Raw genomic sequence first — 24,674 nt, forward strand, 5'->3', positions numbered from 1 at the left:
GTGAGCTAGTCACATATTATGGCTTTTTGATGCGTTTCTATGCCTTATTTCATCAGTTCTGGTCCTCACCACTGCCTGGCCTATGATTTCCATTCTGAGCCTGAGTTGTATTTGACTGGTTCATTGGTGGTGTGACCTTGTTCTACCTTATCTTTCCCCATGCGGCAGGAGGCCTTCACCAAAGCAGCAGGGAAGAAGAGTAAAACCTCTGTCGAGTTGGACCTGGGAGACATGCTGGCAGCTTTGGAGAAACACCAGCAGGCTATGAAGGCCAGACAACTCACCAATACCAAGCCACTGTCTTTTACAGGTATTCATAAACTCAATCAGACATTTACAAGTGGTAAAAGAAGATAAACGAGCATCTCACAATACAACAGTCCTGCAGTAAATGACAATATTGGGTTTAAGTTTAGACTGTTAAAGTTTTGATTTAACTCAATTTTAGTTTTGCTGTTTTGGGCTAATGCTAAAATTCTGCCATGTTTATGCCTTTGTAAATGTCCTTACATTTCCATGTAAACAAAACATTAAATATATATTGATTGTCTGACTCACAAAACACACACTCCTAATTTCTTTTTAACCTGCATGTACTTAAACATTCTGCCTGTATTCTGACTTTGTTGTCCTTCTCTCCAGTTGGAACAACTACTCCATTCCACGGTTCAGGCTTGACCAGCATGCCATCCATGTTGAAGGGTCATCAGCAGCCATACTCGGCCCCACACAATGCCCTGGATTCCACCGCACCCCGTATCAAGAGAGGGAAGGAGAGGGAGATCCCTAAAGTAAAACGGCCAACAGCCCTTAAGAAGGTTAATGATTTCATTTGAAGTTAATCGTTTAGGAGACTTAAGAGGAAGATGTTATTTAGTCTACATACAAATTGGTAAAAGAAATGGAGATCTTTGAACCTGCAAATCTTTTTAATGCCCTTGTTTTTGACATGTTTGCTCTGTGTTTTGATAGATTATCTTGAAGGAACGTGAAGGGAAGAAAGGGAAGACGAGTGTAGAACAAGAGTCTTCAGGCCAGGAGGAGCACGGGGAGGAGTCTCTACATTTCACTGACGATCTTGCACGAGAGCCTGCCTCCCAAGAAAGTGAGGGTAATTTATTAGTAAGAAGTGAAAACAATTCAGTGGTGTACCCGTATTTTTTTACCCATGATATATTTTCTAACTATTTCTGGTCTGCTGTTTGTACCACAGACAATGGTCTGAGTATGCCCAGTGATGCATCCCTTTCCCCGGCCAGTCAGAACTCTCCATATAGCATCACCCCAGTGTCCCAGGGTTCTCCTGCCAGCTCTGGCATCGGGAGTCCTATGGCCTCAAATGCCATCACCAAGATCCACAGCCGACGTTTCAGAGAGTAAGTACACACTCTCACCCCACACGGATTGAGAAAAATAATATTGAACAGGGCCGACCTTTTGTAGGAATCCCTGGCATTGAAATGTCTTAAGAATGCACCATGTGGTGATAACAAATGGTTAGCAAAGCAAATGCTTGTCCCACTCCAAAACCAGAGCCTTGGCTGTGAGAAGTGTACTCTAAAAGTTAACGGGTGTTTTTAAGGGTGGAACTGTACAATAAAGAATTGTAGAGTATGGCACAGACGCCGAGCACATTGTTCCTTCTCAGCAAAAAATGTGTGCCACTGGTCACAAACGCAGCTTTGTCTCTGTGTCTTCAGCTGTAGGCCTATTGTCCCAGCCCACCCTTCTCTAACAGATTTTGCATTTAAAGCCTCCAAAAGGCCTCTGTAGCCAAGCTCCTCCTCCTCAGCTCTAAACGGCAGGATGCTTGTTCCTCAGGCCACACTACGTCGATCTTCCGATTTTATCAAACCACGGAGCTACTGGGAGTATGCATGCTTGCTGATGGCTCTGCCTTTCTTAAAAAAGCTGCAAGGCTCATCCTAATTCAGAAAAATGGTCCGATAGCAACAAAGTACCACCAACAAGCAGTTCAACAAAGTTGTCATAAAACAGCTGTATAAACTTTGGGTTACACTTGAAGGTATCTACATAAGAGTGACATGAGTCATGACACTGTCATGAACGTGTCATAAAAACATTATAAACAAGTCATAAATGTTTATGACATAACGCTTTTTTTAGTAAGTGTCATTCGGTTTTTGTCATGACAAGTTCGGGTTAGAGTTCCTGTGTCATGACAGTGTCATGTGTTCATGACAGTGTCATGTCACTCTTATGTAGATACCTTCAAGTAAAGTGTTACCAAACTTTGAGTGAGTTATTTTCAGAAGAACAAAGATTAAATCCTCATAGGTCTTTTTCAATTATTATTGACATCAGACTGCTCTGTGTTTTTTTTTGTTTTTTTTTTCTATGAAATGTCAGAAAATACTATAAAATGCCCGTCAAAATGTTCTAAATCCCAACAAAATTGGACCAACACTCCAAAACCTAAAGCTATTCCGTTAACTGTTGCATAAGACAAAGAGGAGCAGCGTCTCATCACAATTTAAAGGCTGCAACCAAATAATGTTTATCATTTTTGCTTGAATTTTTTTGCTTTCTCTGTTATCAAAGTTGTTCAGATTCTTTTATTTTTTTGTCAATTGACTCGAAAAACATTTTGTAGCATTATTTGTCCCAGTTAATATTTATGTCAATCGTCATTGTTAGCTTTGTAGCCACCCAAAAGATGAAAGCACTCATTTGAACATTTTTCTCTGCCCTCTCATGGTTTTAATTTGCAGGTACTGTAACCAAGTGCTGAGTAAGGAGATAGATGAGAGCGTGACGATGCTGTTACAGGAACTGGTTCGCTTCCAAGAGCGGGTCTACCAGAAGGATCCTACCAAGGCCAAATCCAAACGCCGCCTGGTCATGGGTCTCAGAGAGGTCACCAAGCACATGAAGTTGCATAAGATTAAGTGTGTCATCATCTCTCCCAACTGTGAAAAGATCCAGGCCAAAGGTAAAGGATGTTACTGTACACTACTGTGTAGCACATAACGGCAGACTGAATAGCTAGACTGAATATTGGACTTGCATTCGCCAGGTATCCAGAAATGCTACTCCAGGTGAATGATAATGTTGCTCTGTAACTGCTGGATGTGTAAATAAGCAAGAGTTCGCCATATTAACTTAAAAGTTAATTATATGTCCATGTAATTTAAAAAATATATAATTATGTGTCCACTGCCCCCAAGTGGGCAAAAACATATTGCAGGTTTAAATTTCCAAAAAAGAGAAAGTCATGGTAAACACTCGCCACAGGGCAGAACCAACTTCGGTATTCCCAAAATGGCAGGTTTTTTGCACTTTAGTGTTCAAGTCATTAGCTGATATCTTCTGTTATTGGTGTTCATTTCTTTTCTGAAATTTTGATACATTTGAGTCACTGATTGTTGACTGTGTTGTAGGTGGATTGGATGAAGCTCTATACAATGTAATTGCCATGGCTAGGGATCAGGAGATCCCGTTTGTGTTTGCCTTGGGCAGAAAAGCTCTTGGACGCTGCGTCAACAAACTAGTGCCTGTTAGCGTGGTTGGCATTTTCAACTATTCTGGAGCTGAGGTAAGTCCAACCTATCTACTAAAACCCATTGACTGTTAATATCTATCTATCTAATGTGAATTAATGAACAAATAAAATATATATACAATGGGTCAGTAGTTGTCAGTATAGAGCAGTAGAAACAGCATAATCTCTGAACATCTCATGTTTTTATTTTTTTTTATTTTGCCTCTTACTGACTTGGTTAAACTCCTTCAGGGTCTCTTCAACCGTTTGGTGTCTCTGACAGAAGAGGCTAGGAAGGCCTACAAGGACATGGTGTCAGCTCTGGAGCAGGAGCAGGCCGAGGAGGCTCTGAAAAATGACAAGAAAGTCCCACACCACATGGGGCATTCCCGCAACCACTCTGCAGCTTCTGCTATTTCCTTTTGCTCCATCTTCTCTGAGCCTATCTCAGAGGTCAATGAAAAGGAATACGGTAAGCTCCCTCATTTTCTGTCGTGGCTTTTTAGGGGTTGTCCGTAATCACTGTTGGAACGACGTATTCAGATTACTTAAGTAAAAGTCCCAGTTATGAAGCATACCAAATCTATAAATTCCTTCAGAGACCAACTGGAGGAGTATGGTGGAGACTTCAGATGCCCTGGAGCCTGTAGAGGCTGTGCCGAGTCGCCCTGCACCTGCCACAGCCACCCAGAAAGACGGTGAGACCCTGGCGGCCACCACCAACGCTGCGCCGCCCGGCTCCACTGCTGCCCAGCCCAGGGCAGCGCCTCCGACACTGACACAGGGTCCCAGTGAGAGAGACGAGGTCCGGGTTGACGACAGGCTGGAGCTGGCCTCTCAGCAGAGCACAGAGACGGGCTCGTTGGATGGGAGCTGCAGGGGCCCGCTGAACTCCTCCATCACCTCCACCACTTCCACCCTGGTCCCCGGGATGTTGGAAGAGGCAGAAGAGGAGGAGGAGGAGGAGGAGGACTACACCCCTGAACCCATTTCTGTGGAGGTCCCCACCCTCAGCAGCCGCATCGAATCCTGGGTGTCAAAGACCCTGGAAAACCTGCAGCTGGGGAAGAGCCAGGAAAGTACGGAGGAGGAGGAGGAGGAGGAGGAGGAGGAGGAGGAGGAAGACGATGAAGAGGAAAGAGGGCAGAGTGAAGAGGAGGAGGACCTCGATTCCGCGGACATCACCGAGACGAGGACGGAGGGTAATGAGCAAGAGGAGGCAAAGAAGGTCACTGGTTGATGTCACCTCTCTTCCTCATCCCTCTGTTCTTTCATCCACCCGTCGTCTGTTGCTCTCACATCCCTCTTCACAGCAACCAGCAGCTTTTCGTCTTCGTCTCTAACCCCTGACACCAGACATAATCTCAGGTATCCAACCAACTGACCAACACTCGCATGCATTACAGAGAAACTGACCAACTTACCAACACACAGCGTCGCAGACCCAACCCCAACTAACACGGTCGACCCCTGTCCAGACCTGACATTAGCATACGTCTTGCGTCTTCCGATCACAAGTGGACAGCTCTAAGTACAGATGTAAACGAAATCATGGTAAATCTTGTGTCTTGGCTGTCAGGGTCAGGGTTAGGGTTAGATTATCCTACTGTCTGTGATGTGTCGGGTTTTTTGCTCTGCACAGATCAAAGAGCTCTTTGTCCCGGCTTTCTGCCTCAATGCCACTTTTTTGCCAGGTAACGACTGCGGTGTTGGCTGCTGGTATAAAATAACCTTATATTTTTAGGTTAAAGGTCCCATGACATGGCTTTTATATAGACCTTAGTGGTCCCCTAATACTGTATCTGAAGTCTTTTTCCCGAAGTTCAGCCTTGGTGCAGAATTACAGCCACTAGAGCCAGTCCCACAATGAGCTTTCCTTAGTATGTGTCAATTCTGTGTCTGTAGCTATTGAGGAGGAGAGGGGGGGGGGGCAAGGTGGAGGGTGGGGGTGTGGCCTTGACCAACTGCCACTTTGCTCGTTTGAAAGCCATGATGTCTCTCTCTCATGGGTGGGCCAAATTCTCTGGGCGGGCAAAGCAGAGAAAGGGGAGGTAACCTTGCTCCTTATGACCTCATAAGGAGAAGATTCCAGATCGGCCCATCTGAGCTTTCATTTCCTCCAAGGCAGAGCAGGATACCCAGGGCTCGGTTTACACCTATCGCCATTTCTAGCCACTGGGGGACCATAGGCAGGCTGGGGGAACGCACATTAATGTTAAAAAACCTCCATAAAGTGAAATTTTCATGCCATGGGACCTTTTAATGAAATGTACCCCAAATCACAGATATGAAGGATATTACTGCACTCCTGTAATCTTGCGTCCCAACAGCTGCTGTATTAGCCATGTGTTTACAGCGTGTTTATTTGCGTATAGTGGGGAAGTGATCGTATAAGGGGTCACTAAAGACCCATGTGGAGAAGCCTTCTAATGCCTGGTGTGAACACCCGTACGGAGAGCCGCCCACTTGTCATCGGATCGCCCAAGGTGTCTGTTAATGCCAGGTCTGAACCAGGGCCCCGACACTCATCTTGTAATTTAAAAGGATGCCCTCACTTCTTGGGGCCATAACCTGCTACACTTGAATTCAGAGGGAAGTTTTTGACTTTCCTCCTCCAAAACTGAACTCTTTTAGAGTCAGGGACTTTTCTGGGAGCAAGTGATGAGCGCTTAAAAAAAATGTTGAACTGCTTTCTGTAGCTCACAGAGGAGGAAAGTTGGAACCTTTCAGCTCCCATCTTACTTTAAACAGAGCTCAGAAGGTTTACAGCTCTGAAAGTATTTGTGTGTGTGTGTGTGTTTGTGTTTACAGGCACATTGTTTGCATTTATTATTGCTGTGTTCTTGAGCTTTATCTTTGTAAATAATGTGTTTTTTTTCACCTGCTCCACGAGGGAAGGAAAGACATGCATTTCTTAAATACTTCTTAGTTATTTAGCTTTCCTCGCAGAATATTAGTGTCAGGGGTTCTGTCTTTCTACCCAAACCACTCCCACCTATCGGTCTTCAGAGAGTGTTGTTTTTTTTTTTTTTTTGTTTGTTTTTTAAATGTTCAAATAATAAGTGTCCCATTCTGTATTCAGATGATTCAGACGACTTTAACTTCTAAGAAGCAAAACAAGCTTTGTGTATATAACCTTGTGTATGTGGTTCTACTACAGTATATCTAATGGTTTGTCATATGGATCTTGCCGAGTGTGAAACTATTTGGTTTGTTTTCCTCTGACTGGAGTTCCCCCAAATGTTGTCTGTGTTTCATAAAAAAGAAAGTGCTCCTGTTTTGTTTTCTCTAGTGGTGTGTGTTCTCTGATGGGGGGCCTCCCAAGGCTTGGTGATGACCTAACGCCATCTTTAGAAATCCTAACAATGGGCTCTTCTCATCTCTCATGTTTTGTGCCTCATCGTCTCCTTGTCTCCTCTGTCCTCCTGCCTGTGACCCCAAAATCGATCTTAGCACGCCGTCTTGAATGATGCCTCGATTCCTAAAATGCATCTTGAGGATAGAGGAGGCGTGCCAGAGGGGCTATGAGCGAGGATGCACATGCGTATCGTCTGCAGAAGTCCTTTCAGCACCTGTGACATTAAAAAAAAAAAAAAAAAGAGGTGTGACACACAGCTGGAATATACAAAGCATGGCAGCTGCGCCACACGTCCCATTTAATTGACGTCGCTTTAAAATGACGACTCCAAAGCACGGAGGTCTCGGTTTGATTTAATGCCCGTTGCCTCGACTCCTCTCTCCTCGCGCCTCTTCCTTGCCTCCTCCGCTCGCCTCGCAGGTGGGAGGGACTAGGACACGAGGAGAGGAATCAAAGATGTACAAACTGAGAAATGAGAAGAGGGGATTCAGATTTTTCTTTTTTTTGTCTTCTTCTTCTTTTCATCCAGAAAGCTACTTTTCAGGTGTTTTGTTAAATAAGCAGTAAGAGAGAAGTTAATTGTAAATCCTTAGGCTTGTCGCGGTAGTTTATGACATGAAAGAATCAGGGTACTGGAAAGTTACGCTAAGTCTTAGTTTTTTCCAGTGTATACTCAATCTCCTTTTTTTAAAAATGCCACTTAAATTAAATTAACTCGATAGGATAAGCAGGTGTTTACTGGTATCAAACATTAAACATGAATTTAAACAATGCCGTAGTTGACAAAAAAAAAGCAAATATGGTTGCTTACAAATGCAACGGAGCACCTAGCTGCAACTGCCAGCCAAAAAGTCAATTCCCCACAGCTGAGAAGGTCCCTCATCACTGGAAGTCAAACAAGTGGTCACAAAGTCATGCACATACTAATGATAAACCCTTGTAAATACAAGTGTACAAAAGAGATGTTGCATTGTATAATAAAATACAATCATCCTGTTATTAAAGCCATTTGATAGTTTAAACATTTTAACAGTTGGAATCCAATTTGATAGTGAATCCTAGAGAGGTGTGTGTGTGTGTGGCTGTGTGTGTGGCTGTGTGTGTGTGTGTGGCTGTGTGTGGGGCTGTATGCAATGTAAAGCCCTGAGATGGGAGATGACGTACTGAATATCATACTTATGAAATTGATTATGAAAGTATTTCTAGTATGATAAAAGGTACGCTGTGTGTAGGCTTTTTGTTGCTATGACTTCCATCAAAGTGTTTGAAGTATGTTAATTGACAACAAGTGTGTTTCTTTGCACTATGTAAATACAGTACTGGTAAAGGTCTTGTAACTAATGTGAACAAAAAACGGTTCAATGAAGTACTTTTTTCAGCGTGTTCCTCGTCTTTATATGGATATTTAAGACCGTCTCCTTCAGACTGTACATCACTAGCAACGTTGTTATAGGCTGTTTGTCATAATCCTGTTATCACTCCTAACCTATATGGACTGATGATTAACATCATTAAAATGTTGTTTAAGTAAATCCTTTGACTGATGCCTTGTCTTCTATCCACTGTTGATTGTTTCATCTGTATGTATGTGCATCTGGGTGTCCAACTCCTTTTCAATAAGGGCCACACTAGAAAAAGAATCCCACCAAGGGCCAGACATGTAGAGTTTTTTGATGTGCTTTTGTTACTGCGTGTCACTTTTTTTTTTTTTTTTTTTTTTTTACATTTTGGTAGCTTTTATCCTCATTTTTGTTGTTTTTGTTCGGACTTGTATGTGGCTTTCTCAGATATTTGTCACCTTTTTGAAAATTTGTTGCTTTATCTGACATTTTTGTACGCTTTTTGTCGCATTTTTGTTGACATGAAGCCCTACAAAATACATCAATAGAGTTCATTAGCCATAGAATTTAGCAAATCAAGCAAAACAATGATACTTTTATTTTTTATAACAACAACCTGTTCCACAGCCTGAATATGAAAACTCTCTGCTCCTGGGGAAATTTCTGAGTCTCAGTCGGCAAATCTGCCATACGTCTGCTTTGAATGTCAGGCAATTGCAGTTTAAAAAACACTCAAAATTTATTGTGAACCCAAATTGATATACGGGCCGGTTCTAAATCTGCAACGGACCGGATTTGGCATGCAGGCCTTGAGTTTGACAAATGTGATGTACACAGTTAGATTGCAGCAGAGCTGAAACAGAATAGGAATCTGCAACTAGTTTGATAAATGATCGGTGATGATAAGGTGATTATTCATTTCAGTCATTTTACGAGCAAAATGCCAACTATTCTTTGTTTCCAGGTCCTGAAATGTGAGGATTCAACGCTTTTCTTTGCTGTTTATGATAGTAAATACAATGTCTTTGGGTTTTGGACTGTTGGTTGGATAAAACTATTTGAATCATGTCATGTTGGACTCTGAGAACAACAGGCTTTTTTTAAAAGTATTTTTGCAACATTCCATAGACCAAAAAATACATCAATTAATCAAAAAGCCTTTAGATAATCACTATAAAATAGTAAAGTAGTTGTTAGTTGCAGGCCTAGATTGCACTTTAACTAAACGTCCACTAGGAAGGGACAAAACTCTGCTGTACACTATTTCATACACTCAGACTTGAAGACTTTTTTTCTATTGTCACATCCAGATTATTTACATATACAGTTGTCAAGTTATTTGCAATTAAGCGGTTTGTTTTACGTTACAAATAGTTCTTTACTCTTACATTTCTTTAATTCAACTGTAATTCCAGGTCCAAGTATGGAAGTACTACTACACTCTGCCTGCCTTTTGCTGTTGTTAGATATAAATCTTTTATTCAGGAATAAGTACAGTATGTAAAACACTCTTTAGTTGGTGCTTGGCATACTGCTCTGATTGGAATCAAACGGAAATGCAAATATTTCAGTTAAATCGCCCTTCCTCTTTGCAGGTCAATTGAATATTACATGCAATAGGTACTAATCTCTTTTATTGTGTAAGTCAAGTCTATTTGATCTATTTCTACAAAAGATGTTCTTTAGATTAAGTGAAAACATTTTTATAGGGAAAGCTGGTGTATTAATTACTCATCTGATGTTAGAAGAGAGGAATAGAGCGCTCATGTACTGTAGTGTGTGTGTGTGTGTGTGTGTGTGTGTGTGTGTGTGTGTGTGTGTGTGTGTGTGTGTGTGTGTGTACAGCATGAGTCACCCTACCGTCCTGTGATTGGATGGTAGTTTATGGGTAAGGGAGGGGGAGAGAGCCTTAGGGACCGTCTGTCAATCTCTCCTCCGCTCCATTCACACATTCATCTACATGCACCGTCATAGAGAGATAGAGGAAGTGAGCGAGAGTCTCTCATTCCTAAAAAAAGAGAAAAGTTCATTCATAAAAAGCTGCACAGTTCTGCTGCGCCTCAGAAAGAAAAGACCGAGGGGAGGAAAGTTGATGTGGAGGTGAAGCCGAGCTGGAAGACTGGCAACTGACTGAGAAAGTGTATGGGTTGTGTGAGAGTTATGATGGGGGTGTACACAGCATGACTAGAGCAAAGCAGACTGGACTGTAGACTACACAGGACATCCCCTGTCCCACGCTGGTGAGTTGAATCTACTGTAACGGACCGTAATAATTTGAGGACATAGTACGCCAGATGCTAAGCCATTTCCCAAACATCAACTGATAAGGAATTCAACAAAAATGTTCAACTTAATGTATTTCCAGCCCTTCCTGTTTTCTGCTTTCTGTAGTCAAATCTACGTTATCAAGTCAAACCGCTGCGTGTAATAACTGTGAATGTTTAGTCTAATTCTTGGCAGGGTTTCCTGCTCTCTTTTCTACTTTGTCCTAGTGCTCTCCCTTGTCCAGTTCCCTGATTATGAGAGAGCAAACCTTACCCAGGTTCAAATCACAGAAAGGACTCTCACCAGGTAGCTCATCACTTTATGTCATTACAGACATAATCAGTGCAATGAAAATCACTGTGCTGCATATCCGATTGTCACACTTTCTGTTTCATCTCTTACAGGCATGCTGAAGCGCACCAAATACAGTCGTCTGCGCAACGATTCGCTGACATCTCTGGAGGATCTGCCACAAAGAATGCTGCCCCCTAGAGAGGACCTTTGCTTAGACTCAGATTTTGCCCAGCTGGATCCCGGGACGCCTACACATCACGGGCCGTCCACCCTGAGGGACTTCATCCCCCGTGTGGCCAACATCCGATTGCAAAGTCCTATTTCCCTGCGGGGCATGAGGGGACAGACGGACTCAGAGGACAGAACCATTGATGGACACACTGACAGACCCTTGTCGAGAGCAGAGTGGAGCTCAGGGAGATTTTGTAGCCAACCTTCCCTCAATGTGCCCCTATCCACTAATAACTTGGCTCTGCGCTGCACAAAAAGACCCATAACCCTGCATCGGATGGCCAGCCTGCCCTGGACCCCCGGCTGTCCTTGCTCACAACACAGAGACGGTCTCTGTCGTTTGAAGACCTCCTTGGCGGTAGATGACTGTACAGTGGAGGAGACAGCAGACAGAGTGGTTCACCATCACATCAAGGTACCTGTCACATGTTAACACTCAGAAATCTAATGGTGTAGCAGACTGCGACTAAGAGTGTGGGATGTTCTTTGCCGTACTAATCTTCATGTTTTGACAATTTGTCTAAAATTGTGAATGTGTTATTACTAAGATATTGTGTGTCAGTGTGAAAGCTTCTTCACTTTACACTGAAAGAAAGTCTTTACTAATAATTCCTACCAGTGCCAACACACACAGCCATACAGACCCATTGACACACACACACACACACACACACACACACACACACACACACACACACACACACACACACACACACACACACACACACACATATTGACACTCTGTCTCCCTGTGCTCTTTCCACACCATCACACTCACTTTCGTACGTTCATCCCCTCCCTCTCAGATTAAGCTTCCTGTGTAGGCAGTAGTGACTCATCCTGGCTCTCTGCTTCTCTCTAGATCTGCTCTACTTCACTGTGTGTGTGTGTGTGTGTGTGTGTGTGTGTGTGTGTGTGTGTGTCAATGTATCCGGTATCAGCAGAGCCCATGCTGTCCTAGAACCGGAGGTGTGTCCGCATGGGTGATTAAGAGCAGGGCCTGTGAGCTGACCTCTGATGGAAATGAGAACGGATTGTTTTATTGTCCTTTATAAACATACGCACGCACGCACGCACGCACGCACGCACGCACGCACGCACGCACGCACGCACGCACGCACGCACGCACGCAGGGCCAATAGAAGTGGGACTGGCCAAAGTGTATCCAGGCACATGGCAAAAATGTTGTCTGGTTGCATTAAGATGTCCAAAACTATTTCTTAAGTGCAGAAGTTGCATATCGGATAACTATGGACAGGCTAGTCCACAGTTTTGGTCCATAAGCATAACTGTATGACCATACATTTAATGCTCCACTTGATGATTGCCTGTGATGATTTCTCCTCTAGAACTATTAGCGGGTCAAAGTTTTCTTGTACTGTGAAATATCTCAACATTTACTGGATGGATTGGCACCACAATTTTGTACAGACATTCCTCATTGGTACCAGATGATAAATCCTAAAGACTTTTCATCTTGTGCCATTATAAGGTTTTGTGTGAAAGATTTTGTCAACTACTGTATGGATTACCATGATATTTGGTAGACATTTATGTCCCCCTCAGGGGGGTTGTAACAACTTTAGTGATCCCTTTTTTTTTTTATTCGCCGTCATCAATTCGCTAAATACTTCGATTAATGACCAATCCCTGAAGAACAAATGACTTTCAGCCTCAGCCGTAGTTTGTATTAGCATACAATATTAAACTAAGATGGTGAACATTAAATCTGCTAAACATCAGCATGGTAGCATTGTTCCTGCCAGCATATTAGCATGCTGATGTTAACATTTAGTACAGCCTTACTCTTAGTTTTGTTTACTTGATTTTCTTAAATAGTTTTTTATTGATTTCCTGGGTAGTCCAGCCTGCCAAAGATTGTCAATTGTTGAAAGACAGTCATGAAGAGAGAAAATAAAAGCATGACCGAAATGTGCAATGTCAGAAAAGATATGGTTTGATTTTTGCTATTTCTTGGAAAAATTCAGTATACAATGAGTGATCCCAAAACTTTTTGCCGCAGATTGAACCTGTCGCCATGTCCACTTAAAACTTTGTCTTTCTTTGAATGTGCTCCAGTATTTATAATGTTTCTTGAGCAGTTGTTAATCAATTTAGATTTTTGAGGTCATTAGGAACTACAGATATACAGTTGGCTGTCATCTGCATAGCGACGGTTTCAAACCAGATGCGCAAGTGAATTGCTTGAGTTATAAGAGCACAAAATGAAGCGCAGACCAACCAGACTCCATTTAAATAATCAATAATTTTAGGGTGTATAGAGCCAGCATATTTCCACATGGTAAATGGGTCAATTAAGGGTTTATTTCAACCAAACCAGAGTGGTGATTGTTGGAACAGTGGAAAGACGAACCAAAATGGCTTTTCATAGTTTTATTTTGTTTCTGTCAATTTTGAATGGTGTATTTTACAATGATACAATTACTATTTGTTTACATGGAGTCTGGTGATCTCAGGGATGTTTTTATGTTTAAAAAAATGATCTTACTGAAAGATCTATCTCTGTGGGGATCCTTTCCATAATGTTTTAGACGCTTTGAACAATAATCTGAGCATATCAGTGGCAAAACAAGCACTTTTCTGACGTAAATTGAAGGTGCACAATTGCCCATTAACTTACATTGTAGCTTGTTTTGCTGACTGGCGACTGCAACGATCTTGCTTATTCTATAATTTCAAAGATTCAGTCACTTAAACACAAAAAACATAGGAAAAACAAAGTTACCAATTAAATGAAAGAGAAACAGGCTGGAAACATTGTACACATAAGCACTCTGTCTAAGATCATTTACGACTTTTATTATGGCTGTTTCTAGATATATTATTTTACATTGGAATCCGTGAATAACTGTTTTTTTTCTTGTGTTTTACTAGTACATGGGTAGTGTGGAGGTGACCCAGTCCATGAGAACCCTCGACTTTGATACAAGAATGAAAGTCACACGGTAGGAGGTCCTCCCACTACCACCGTACACACACACACACACTCCCTCTCTCTCTCTACTATATGTGTGTGCATACATGTGTGTAATGGGGTTACTTGTGATTCTGGAGTTTGGCCTCCGTTGGTTTTTTGTCATGAGGTTAACATAATGATAGAATTCTATCAACTGTTTGGACTTGGCCGTCCATTATCACATATGGTCTCCTTCACTAACAAGAGGAAACTGCTTTATAACATACAGTATAGTCGCCAAGCAACACGTGTGGTTTATTTGAAAAATGTTTCAAAGAGGGAAATCAAATTAAATGTATAATGTTTTATAAACCGGGGCTTTCTCCTCATTTGATATTGACATCCTTGTGCTGGATGCCATAACGCCGAAGGACACAGCTACTTCTGTTCACAACAACACTGCTGAATGATGGGGCAGAAAATCTAATTAGATGAATTTCCTCCCAATGATCTCTCATAGTCTTATTAAGAGCAGAAAGAGAGAGAGGGAGCGAGACCTCAATCAATTACATACAATTTGTTTTCAAGGAGAAGAAAAGCACTTCCTGGAAAAAAAAGTCTTGTTTCCTAGATAGTGGGATGTTACTTATGTGTGTGTGTTGTGGGTGTTTGTATGGTTTGGCCTCTCTTACCCAAGCGTCAGCTCTCTGAAAACAAGCAACTGCAAAGCTCTGAAGAATTACAGCCTCAATATGAGCACACATACCAGGAGTATTCTTGTAGCCAATCTTATAGATCAGTCAGTGTTTTAATCTCCTTTTCATCTATATATTTTTGTATCTACTGTTTGTATAGCTTTACCTAAACAGGCAAGTACATGTTGCTGACAATACCTTTGCTGGTTGCATGTTGCTGTACAGTTTCTTGTAAAGTAGTTTCCTTCCTCATGTTCTCACATGAAAGTCACATGTTAGCAGGGCACACTGGATCACATATTTACAAAGGTATCTCTGTGTTTGGTGTGTGTATGTTTATAATGTGTGTGTGTGTGTGTGTGTGTGTGTGTGTGTGTGTGTGTGTGTGTGTGTGTGTGTGTGTGTGTGTGTGTGTGTGTGTGTGTGTGTGTGTGTGTGTGTGTGTGTGTGTGTGTGTGTGCGTGCACATGCACAGTGAGGCAATCAGCAGACTGTGTGAGAGGACATCAGCCAAGAGAGCAGTGAAAACTAAAAGGGTAAGACACATACACACACACACACACACACACACACACACACACACACACACACACACACACACACACACACACACACACACAGCAATCAACACAGACACAACTAGAATAACTGATTTTTGTCATCATCAGCCTGTATGCAAGGGACTGTCTGCTCTTCTGGGTCAAATCAACCTACAGTTTTCTGGGAGCAGGAGCATTCTCACTGTCTCCACAGACAGCGTGACTCTGATTGCTGCCTCCTCCTTACAGGTGACAGCTTCAGCACGCTTAACCAAATTATGACTGTCATACATCTAAATTATTGAGGCATTGCATTAAAAAAAACTTCTGTGCTTCTGTTTTTCTCTCTCTCTTTTCCTCATCCTCAGAAGATTGCCCACCACCCCATGCAGGCCATTTCATTTGCCTCAGGAGGAGATCCAGTATGTTCATATTCTCAAATGTTTCACATGTACCAACATGTTCATGGGCAGATAGGGACACAAACACATACACACACATACACAGTGAGTAATTTGATTACAGCTGGGTTTGCTGCCATTTATGGAGGATTGAATTATTTCCTACCCCAACCCTAGAGCCCTCTTTACTTTTTATTGGTGGTGCAAGGTTTGGGCCCGTATTTATCAAGCCAATAAAAGTGAAATGTTGGACTTAAATAAGATAAATAAGATAAGTGAAATAAACTAATAAAGTCCTTCACTCTTACTACTCGCAAACTTAAGAATAAATGTTTTTTATCAAATTTCCTTCTGACTAAAAATACTCCACAAAAGGTGTCTTTTTATTTAATTTAATTTTTGTATTGGTATCCAGAGCATTACAGAAAAACATTAACCATTAAAGACATCTTGTATCCTTCCCAGCACCCATACCCTCTCAAAAGTAGGCAACAAATACACAATACAAGAATGTATTTACAAAAATAGACAGAGACAAGCAATAGAATCCACATCAGTAAGATCAAAAAGCATCTGGCCAACCTCCTGGTTATTACCCGTCACATTTTTCATGGACTTCACATACAGTATAGATAATAAAAATAGAAGACAAAAAAACAAACAAAACACTTGCCTGTCTTTTGATAACTTGTGCATAATCTTCAATAAAAGTCTTAAGAGTAGATTCTAGATAAACAAGTGAGCACACACCTTCTGAGGCAAGTATGGAAATGATTGTACAAAATATCACTGGTAATGAGGAATAAGTTATCTGAAGCAATATGTTTAATTCACCATAGCTTCAGCCTACTTTTATGAAATTTGATTAAAAAATTTGATAGGATGTTACAACACTTTGCGGGATGCAAATAAATAACATTTAGCCTTACATTGATTTTGTTTGCAATCACTTTTCATGCATCTTCATTGTCTGCACATATCAATGTGGCACTAAATTCTCCTATTGTTAAGATTTCTTTAATGACTCTACCAGCAGAAGTTTACTCCCTGTTTCACTTTGGTTTTCTTGTTGTTTCAGTCATTTTCTCATCATTGTATATTATAAATAAATAAGAAAGTTGTCACTTGCAACTGGAAGGATTTTACACAAATAAAACAAAAGAAAAAAATAATTACATGTTTGGCAGAATATCACTGGACAACTGTGAGGACTCAAATGGGTAAATTCTTATCTCTGATTGGCTTCTCAGGATATTGCGTTACTATAAGCAATTTATAAAATCATTTCTTGTGACTTAATACAACCATCAATCAATGACTCAATCAACTTTATTGGTCACATAAAATTGCACAAGCTACAATTCCAGTGAAATGTAATCCCATCAAAGCTGGTTTGTGCTTTCATCATTTTTACACCTCGACGAATCTGTGTCAAACTAATTACTCGTATCAATTTTTTTTCTTTTTCCCCTCTATACCCGCATTATTTCCATATGACAGACTATGGGTTATTTATCCTGAGTGAAAAAAAAAATCAATGCTGCACAGTTAATGACTGTCTGAACAGCCAGCAGGACATGTCCGTTGTTACAGTAGCTGATGTCTAGGCCAAACCCTGCTTAATAAACTGCTTGACTAACAAAATCTGATATTTATGGTTTGCGTCCATGAACTCACTTTTTCAGCTCTAACAGTGAATACAAATTCTGGGTACACACTCTAATATTTCCTTGCCATTTTGATACTGCGACATCACACTGGCCAAAGATTGTAGAGGACAGGAAGGCAGTTTCTCTCTGGGAAACAACACCAGCAAAGCTATAGATGGGATTATAGCTCGCTGTTTAATTAATTAGCTAAAATAATCTTGTAGTGTACTCTAAGCCTCGGCTCTGTTGGCTTGGACACATAGAAGATAGCGGGGGGAATTAAATCAATCTGCCACAGAGGCTTTATGGTGAAACATATTCAGCTGACTCTGCTCTAGTATTAGTATCAGAGAACCACTGATAGGGAGTGAATTAATTAAACAGAATACACGTGGATGTCCATTTACTGAAAATGTCTGCTGTGTTTTCAATGATCAAATTAGGAAAAGATTAGAAATCGCAAGGCTGATTACAGATCCTAAACCCACCAGATGTACAGGTTATTAAGTGAACTACACAACAACAGTCAAGAGGTTTTTCAGTGACCTTGTGCACATACAGAGAAATACAGAGAATACCTTTAAAGCGAGATTATGTAACTTTTGAAAGAATAAATAACACATTCCTTCTTTTACAAATGAAAGGTTGAATGCATGGGCAACAAAATGCACCATTGCTAAATTCAATACACTCAGGGGTTTTGCTGCTAAAGCCTTACTTTGTCTGGTATGACCAGTAGCTTATGGTGGCTAATTTTAGCAAACTTTAGACAGATACTGCTGTGTAACTGACATTATTATTATTATGTCAACTTTCGGACTTTATTATTGTCTTATCTACTTGTGCTACTGTTAAACTATAAGCTACGTAGACACAGCTTTCAGTAACACTTTTTATTTTTCTCTCAATTGTTTTACAGGACATGGCAGATTACATCGCTTATGTTGCCAAGGACCTCGTCAATCAGAGAGGTGGACAGTTTAATTTCACATTACGATAAGCACGGCTTCCATTGGACTTTCTGCCTTCATTGTGTAAATGCACAACCTTTTACAGCCATTATTATGAAAGAAACATGTCTCTCTTTCTCTCTGTCTCTGTCAGCATGTCACATCCTGGAGTGTCCCCGGGGTTGTGCCGGTGAGGTTATCAACAGCATCGGTCAGGCTTTTGAGACTCGTTTCCGCCAACTTCTCAGCCACACACCATCGCTCCTCTCCAACAATCCCAGGTTGTCCTTCTGTCTACAATATATATATATATATATATACTATATTGGTGTGTTTAATGTACTGTATTTTTCACCCATCTAATCACAAGTGCAATTTAGACTCTCTACATTGGTCTATAATTCTTTTCACTGGGTTTTATAATAGCATAGTTCTTTTTGAGTTTGAGTTTGATCTGGGGCGCCTCATCCTTGGGTTACTTGGTTTTTGTGTATGTAGATTTGTGTAGAGCTGAAAGATGAGTTGATAAATCAATTAGATGATAGAAAGAAAATGAAACTACAATTATTTTGATACTCTAGTAATCGTTTGATTAACGTTTCAAGCAGAAATGCCAAACATTTGCTGGTTGTAGCTTCTCAAATGTGGGCATTTGATACTTTACTTTGTCTTATAGACAGATAATCTAGAAATACTGTACATAGCAGCAGCAGCTTTGGGTTTTGCCCTTAGTTGAACAAAACGTGCAATGTGAAAATGTCGCTTTGGGAATTTGTGTATTTTTCACTATTTAATCTTCTATAACCGAACCAAGACAACAATTGGCAAATTAATCAATAATGAAAATAATCATTAATTGCAGCCATTTCTTTGTGTAGCACAGTTTTTGGGTGTTTAAATCCAAACACGCAGAAGGACTCAATTTTATTCAGCAAACTCAAAGGAATCTATGCTTTTTATTTAAGTATTTGTCTCTATCTTTGTAAGTGTTCTTATGTGTGTGTGTGTGTGTGTGTGTGTGTGTGTGTGTGTGTGTGTGTGTGTGTGTGTGCGTGCGTGCGCGCGCGCGTGCGTGTACTCCGCTTGACTGCATATGCGTGCGCATTAGTGCAGCAGTAACAGTCATGTCACAGCTTCTCCTCAGCAGAGGCAGTGAGGTGAACATCATGTAACTTTATGCGTGCAGGTCAGCAGCAGTGCGAATCTGTCACAAATGGAGCCCGGAGGAGACAATAACAGACCAAAGGTTAGAGCAGGAAGGCGAAGCCAGGAAGCACCGTGACTACTACAATGTGATCCCAGGAAAGACGCCGCCCGCTGGTGGAATAGAGGACCTGCTGATTACAAGAGAGGACAAACAGGATGCTGACATACAAGGGGTAAGGGCCCACTGACATTGTGCAGTTGTAAATGTTACAATGGTTTAATATGTGTGGCATTATATCATTATGTCAGTAGTGGACTGCTTAATTTGAAGTATGTTGATGTTTTAAAGATAATTTTACACTTTAAAAAGAAAGAAATAATCTTTTTTTTTATCTGTTGGCCACTGAGCAGAAGCAGTTGAGCTTTAAGTGCCTTGCTCAAGGACACCTCAGTTGTTGGTAATAACTTCCCAGAATGATTGTGCTAGTCTGGGAATTAAGTCAGCGACTTTCTGATCATGTCTTACACACACACACACACACACACACACACACACACACACACACACACACACACACACACACACACACACACACACACACACACACACACACACACACACACACAGTGTATGACTCATCTAGTGCTGTTGCAGGTTTGTTCATCTCAGCCTGTTTCACTGTGTGAGAACTGCTCCATCACAGAAGAAACTCCAGCTCCACCTGCAGGTGAAACTCATCAATACACTGCCAGCCCAAGTTGAAATGGTTCTACATAACTGTATATGTCTGTATGATACTTCATTAACGTGTGTTGCTCTGTGACTATGTGCATGAGAAAGTGTAGTTTAAACTCACAGGATTAATTCTAGTTCAGGTAAACTTTGTTTAAAATGATCACATCAGATTTAAATGCAATTCCATCTGTGCTGCGTCATTTAAATTTAAAACCTGATTTAATAAAACGTACATAGTTAAATGGTTTGGACCAATGTGCAATATTAGTTTAAACCACAATTGACAATACTATAGGCCAGAATAAAAAATTCTGATCAAAACAGTCACAGACAAAAGCCCAGAGCCACCACTGCACCATCATGCAGCAGTTACCGCAGCTATCGGAATGAAAACTGTTATTTGTACTTCACACACTTAGAGCTGTAGGAGAAGAAAGAGTGGCACCAGCAAGATTTTTGCTCACTGTTATGTTTTGATAGCAGCTCCAACTTTTCTGTTGAGTCTATTAGACACCTCAACTGTCAGTTTAAAGTTAACCACAAATTAGAGTTTAAATTTGAGTTTTACAATCTGGTGCCGATTTAAAAGTAGTTTTAGAGTAAAATGAGATTTAAGGGAAAAGTCTACAATAAAACCTATATATTTAACTTGAAGTTTAAAGATTTGGTGCAAAAGAATTGTAAAGTGATAGCCTAGGTAAACCCTGACGAACATCCGGCAAATTTGAGATTTGCTCCACTCTCAGTTACAACTGAGAAGGGTCTGGTGTCAACCAGGCTAGTAAAGTGAACCATAATCAATAAAACAATGCCAATATAAATTTAAAAATGAATGTGCAACTCTTTTTTGCTTCAGCCTAATCCTTTCAGTCACTATTTACTGTTAGAGTATATATAATTGTTGTTTTTATGATGACTGAATAAACTACTACTACAACAACAATAATCCTGGTTTATAGCTAATCCCAGTTGGAGCATCCCATCCTTGTCAACTATTATATTCCTTATATATTTCTATCTCCATCAGACTCGGTGGTATCGGTGGTCAGTGCTAAACAGTGTACCCCACTCTCTGACACACGGATCCACCTGATCCAGGAGGAAGGCTGGTTCCACGGCAGGTGGATAACCAACATCCCTGTTTCTTGACTACCAGTGAATTACTTTCATGTGTCTGTCTGCTAATGCATATCTCCCTCTTCCTTTCTCAGTAACTTTGTGTCCTTCATCCCAGGTTAGGAAGAGAGCAGGCGGAGTCACTTCTCACCTGTAGTGGGGATTTCCTGGTCAGAGAGAGCAGCTCTGCCTCTCGTCAGTATGTACTCAGCGGGATGGAGGGAGCCACCGTGCGGCACTTACTGCTGGTGGACCCACATGGGCAGGTCAGAGTTGTGCTGTTGGATTTTAAATACACAAAGCATGAGACGAGACAAATGGCAGCTGGCCTTAATGTTTAACCTTGTTGTCTGTGTCTTTGTGTAACCAGGTGCGGACTCGTGATCAGGTGTTTTTGAGTGTGGGTCACCTGGTGCGTTTCCACATGGAGAACCAGATGCCCATTGTCTCTGGAAGCAGTGAGCTGTGTCTGAAACAGCCAATCCTACAAAGACACTAAAACACACATTTGTAGACTGTCATATGCATATATTAGCCTTCAGCAGTGGTTCTCCTCAGTGGTTTTGGAGCTGAAGCACAATGTGCTAAAGCAAAAAAAAAAGGAAATGTTTAAACCTTTCAACACTTTTAAATCAACCTGTCAACATGTGAGACACCACTTCCTAGAATATTTTATTATTTGGTCATTAAAGTTCATATTATACAGTACAGGCCAAAAGTTTGGACACACCTTCTCATTCAATGCATTTCCTTTATTTTCATGACTATTTACATTGTAGATTCTCACTGAAGGCATCAAAACTATGAATGAACACATGGGGAATTATGCACTTAACAAAAAAGTGTGAAATAACTGAAAACATGTCTTATATTCTATTTTCTTCAAAGTAGCCACCCTTTACTCTGATTACTGCTTTGCACACTCTTGGCATTCTCTTGATGAGCTTCAAGAGGTAGTCACCTGAAAACCATCTTGATTGGGTTCAGGTCCGGTGACTGTGGAGGCCAGGTCATCTGGCGCAGAACTCCATCACTCTCCTTCTTGGTCAAATAGCCCTTACACAGCCTGGAGGTGTGTTTGGGGTCATTGTCCTGTTGAAAAATAAATGCTGGTCCAACTAAACGCAAACCGGATGGGATGGCATGTCGCTGCAGGATGCTGTGGTAGCCATGCTGGTTCAGTATGCCTTCAATTTTGAATAAATCCCCAACAGTGTCACCAGCAAAGCACCCCCACACCATCACACCTCCTCCTCCATGCTTCACGGTGGGAACCAGGCATGTAGAATCCATCCGTTCACCTTTTCTGCATCACACAGAGACACAGCGGTTGGAACCAAAGATCTCAAATTTGGACTCATCAGACCAAAGCACAGATTTCCACTGGTCTAATGTCCATTCCTTGTGTTTCTTGGCCCAAACAAATCTCTTCTGCTTCTTGCCTCTCCTTAGCAGTGGTTTCCTAGCAGCTACTTGACCATGAAGGCCTGATTCACGTAGTCTCCTCTTAACAGTTGTTCTAGAGATGTGTCTGCTGCTAGAACTCTGTGTGGCATTCATCTGGTCTCTAATCTGAGCTGCTGTTAACTTGCGATTTCTGAGGCTGGTGACTCGGATGAACTTATCCTCAGCAGCAGAGGTGACTCTTGGTCTTCCTTTCCTGGGGTGGTCCTCATGTGAGCCAGTTTTGTTGTAGCGCTTGATGGTTTTTGCGACTGCACTTGGGGACACATTCAAAGTTTTCGCAATTTTCCGGACTGACTGACCTTCATTTGTTAAAGTAATGATGGTCACTCATTTCTCTTTACTTAGCTGATTGGTTCTTGCCATAATATGAATTCTAACAGTTGTCCAATAAGGCACTTCTGCACAACACAACTGATGGTCCCAACCCCATTAATAAGGGAAAAAATTCCACGAATTAACCCTGACAAGGCCCACCTGTGAAGTGAAAACCATTTCAGGTGACTACCTCATGAAGCTCATTGAAAGAACACCAAGGGTTTGCAGCACTATCAAAAAAGCAAAGGGTGGCTACTTTGAGGAATCTAAAATATAAGACATGTTTTCAGTTATTTCACACTTTTTGTTAAGTACATAATTCCATACATATATTCATAGTTTTGATGCCTTCAGTGAGAATCTACAATGTAAATAGTAATGAAAATAAAGAAAACTCGTGGAATGAGAAGGTGTGTCCAAACTTTTGGCCTGTACTATATATGTGAATTGTTAGATTTTCTTACCATTTGAGTAAATTCTCACACGCCCCGTGTTGAGAACTGGCCTGCAGAACATCCTGTCTCTCTCTCTCTCCCAGGCTGAATTTGCTGGTGTTTTAAGTCAAAGCACAATCACCGATATCAGAAGGAATTTACCACAATGTTGGCAGACTTTCAGAATAATTTTTGACATGGTAACTAATTTTTCTTGTGTTCATTTGTTTTGATTTGTTATTGCCTTGTGTCCTCATTTCCATGCTTGAGTTTTGAAACCCACTTATTTGTTACATTCTGAATAAATAATTCAAATGCTACAGAAACAGATTTGCAGTTTAGTCTTAGATGAACTGGCAAATATGCAAATAGTAATGTTTTTGTTCCACATAAAGTGTTATTAAATACATCTTCAGTTCTTATACAGAATGGATTACTGGACTTTGTCTGACATTTTTTTATTGGTAATCCTCCAACCACAAAAACCCAACTTTATTTCTTCTTACACTTCCATTAATCCAGGCTACTTTATCTTACAGTACAAAACGTAACTGATATGTTTAGGTGCAGGCTCTAGGGAGGTTGTAAGTGCATTGATTTTTCCTCCAAATGTCATGAATATGTCAGAAAACAGCACATTACCAGATGACAGACGCATTGTAAAAATGAGTTAATGGAGATAAAATATTTATAGAACATAAAAATGATATTCACAAACAACTTTTTATTGTGTCAATGTTTTATTAACGTGTAGCTGAGACATAAAGGTGTAATTTGTTGTCTTATTTTGGAAGGTGTCATTAGTTTCCTGTAGAGTTCAACAGCCAATCAAAGTGCTCAATGCAATATGCTGCACAAAGGAAGGAAGAGTTGATTCATTTAATATTTCCTTTTTTACATTCTGGTATGGAATGTGACCAAAGGGCCAAAGACACAAGTCAAGAGCCTCTGGTAAGATTTTGGAGACACAGGAATACACATGCTTAACTAGGCTAATGGTAACTCGTTCAGTATATAAATAACGTTACAGTAGTAATGCGGATACGACTAACCAAATTAGCTAATATGTAAATAATAATAAAAAACCTTAACCGAAAATAAGCTTTACTGATTACTGTAGGCCACAGACCCAGCTGATTTAAAAAGGATAAATGAGAAGAGGCGTCAAGTAAAAATAGAAATACTATAATATAAAAATGCTCCATACAATTGTGCAAAATGGCACTTAAGTAAAAGTACATGCTATTATTAAAAAGTTCTTAAAGTATTAAAAGTAAAAGTACTCACAATTCAGAAACCCCCTGCATGCATTTATGTAC

General features: G+C 40.8%; 2 protein-coding genes across 8 annotated transcripts in view; both read left to right on the plus strand.

Annotated features, from left to right (window-relative positions):
* secisbp2l (SECIS binding protein 2-like) overlaps positions 1-4,749 on the plus strand; it is an 82,057-nt gene extending 77,308 nt beyond the window's left edge. For 4 of the 5 annotated variants that reach the window (XM_028573674.1, XM_028573682.1, XM_028573708.1 and 1 more), the window contains 8 exons: positions 169-310; positions 643-818; positions 973-1,111; positions 1,214-1,376; positions 2,733-2,953; positions 3,402-3,556; positions 3,755-3,974; positions 4,102-4,749. In XM_028573674.1, the coding sequence (XP_028429475.1) occupies positions 169-310; positions 643-818; positions 973-1,111; positions 1,214-1,376; positions 2,733-2,953; positions 3,402-3,556; positions 3,755-3,974; positions 4,102-4,742 (1,857 nt within the window). In that variant the 3' untranslated portion in view covers positions 4,743-4,749. The remainder of the gene's footprint in view (positions 1-168; positions 311-642; positions 819-972; positions 1,112-1,213; positions 1,377-2,732; positions 2,954-3,401; positions 3,557-3,754; positions 3,975-4,101) is intronic. The other variant, XM_028573691.1, reaches the window with a different exon arrangement.
* Positions 4,750-10,169: 5,420 nt separating this feature from the next.
* Positions 10,170-21,856, plus strand: LOC114556819 (SHC-transforming protein 1). 3 transcript variants are annotated; one of them, XM_028579876.1, is made up of 14 exons: positions 10,170-10,440; positions 10,661-10,771; positions 10,870-11,405; positions 13,886-13,956; positions 15,078-15,138; positions 15,271-15,390; positions 15,510-15,563; positions 18,111-18,162; positions 18,296-18,422; positions 19,328-19,520; positions 19,943-20,015; positions 21,051-21,144; positions 21,258-21,405; positions 21,510-21,856. In XM_028579876.1, exons 2-14 carry the CDS (start codon positions 10,720-10,722, stop codon positions 21,636-21,638), a joined length of 1,710 nt encoding a protein of 569 aa, XP_028435677.1. In that variant the 5' UTR covers positions 10,170-10,440; positions 10,661-10,719; the 3' UTR covers positions 21,639-21,856. The 3 variants fall into 3 exon arrangements, with proteins under 3 accessions (XP_028435677.1, XP_028435669.1, XP_028435684.1); XM_028579868.1 differs by having other exon boundaries at positions 10,693-10,771; XM_028579883.1 differs by having other exon boundaries at positions 10,693-10,771; positions 15,513-15,563.
* Positions 21,857-24,674: the final 2,818 nt, after the last annotated feature.

This window comes from Perca flavescens, chromosome 1, assembly GCF_004354835.1.
Source record: "Perca flavescens isolate YP-PL-M2 chromosome 1, PFLA_1.0, whole genome shotgun sequence".
Classification (NCBI taxonomy): domain Eukaryota; kingdom Metazoa; phylum Chordata; class Actinopteri; order Perciformes; family Percidae; genus Perca; species Perca flavescens.

What these genes read in the sequence shown, in the direction of transcription:
- LOC114556819 (XM_028579876.1), top strand. Translation starts at nt 10,720, where the DNA reads ATGAGAGAGCAAACCTTACCCAGGTTCAAATCACAGAAAGGACTCTCA. An exon ending in ACAAGAATGAAAGTCACACG is followed by an intron (nt 13,957 to 15,077) that starts GTAGGAGGTCCT and finishes GCACATGCACAG; the next exon opens with TGAGGCAATCAGCAGACTGT. An exon ending in GAAGGCTGGTTCCACGGCAG is followed by an intron (nt 21,145 to 21,257) that starts GTGGATAACCAA and finishes CCTTCATCCCAG; the next exon opens with GTTAGGAAGAGAGCAGGCGG.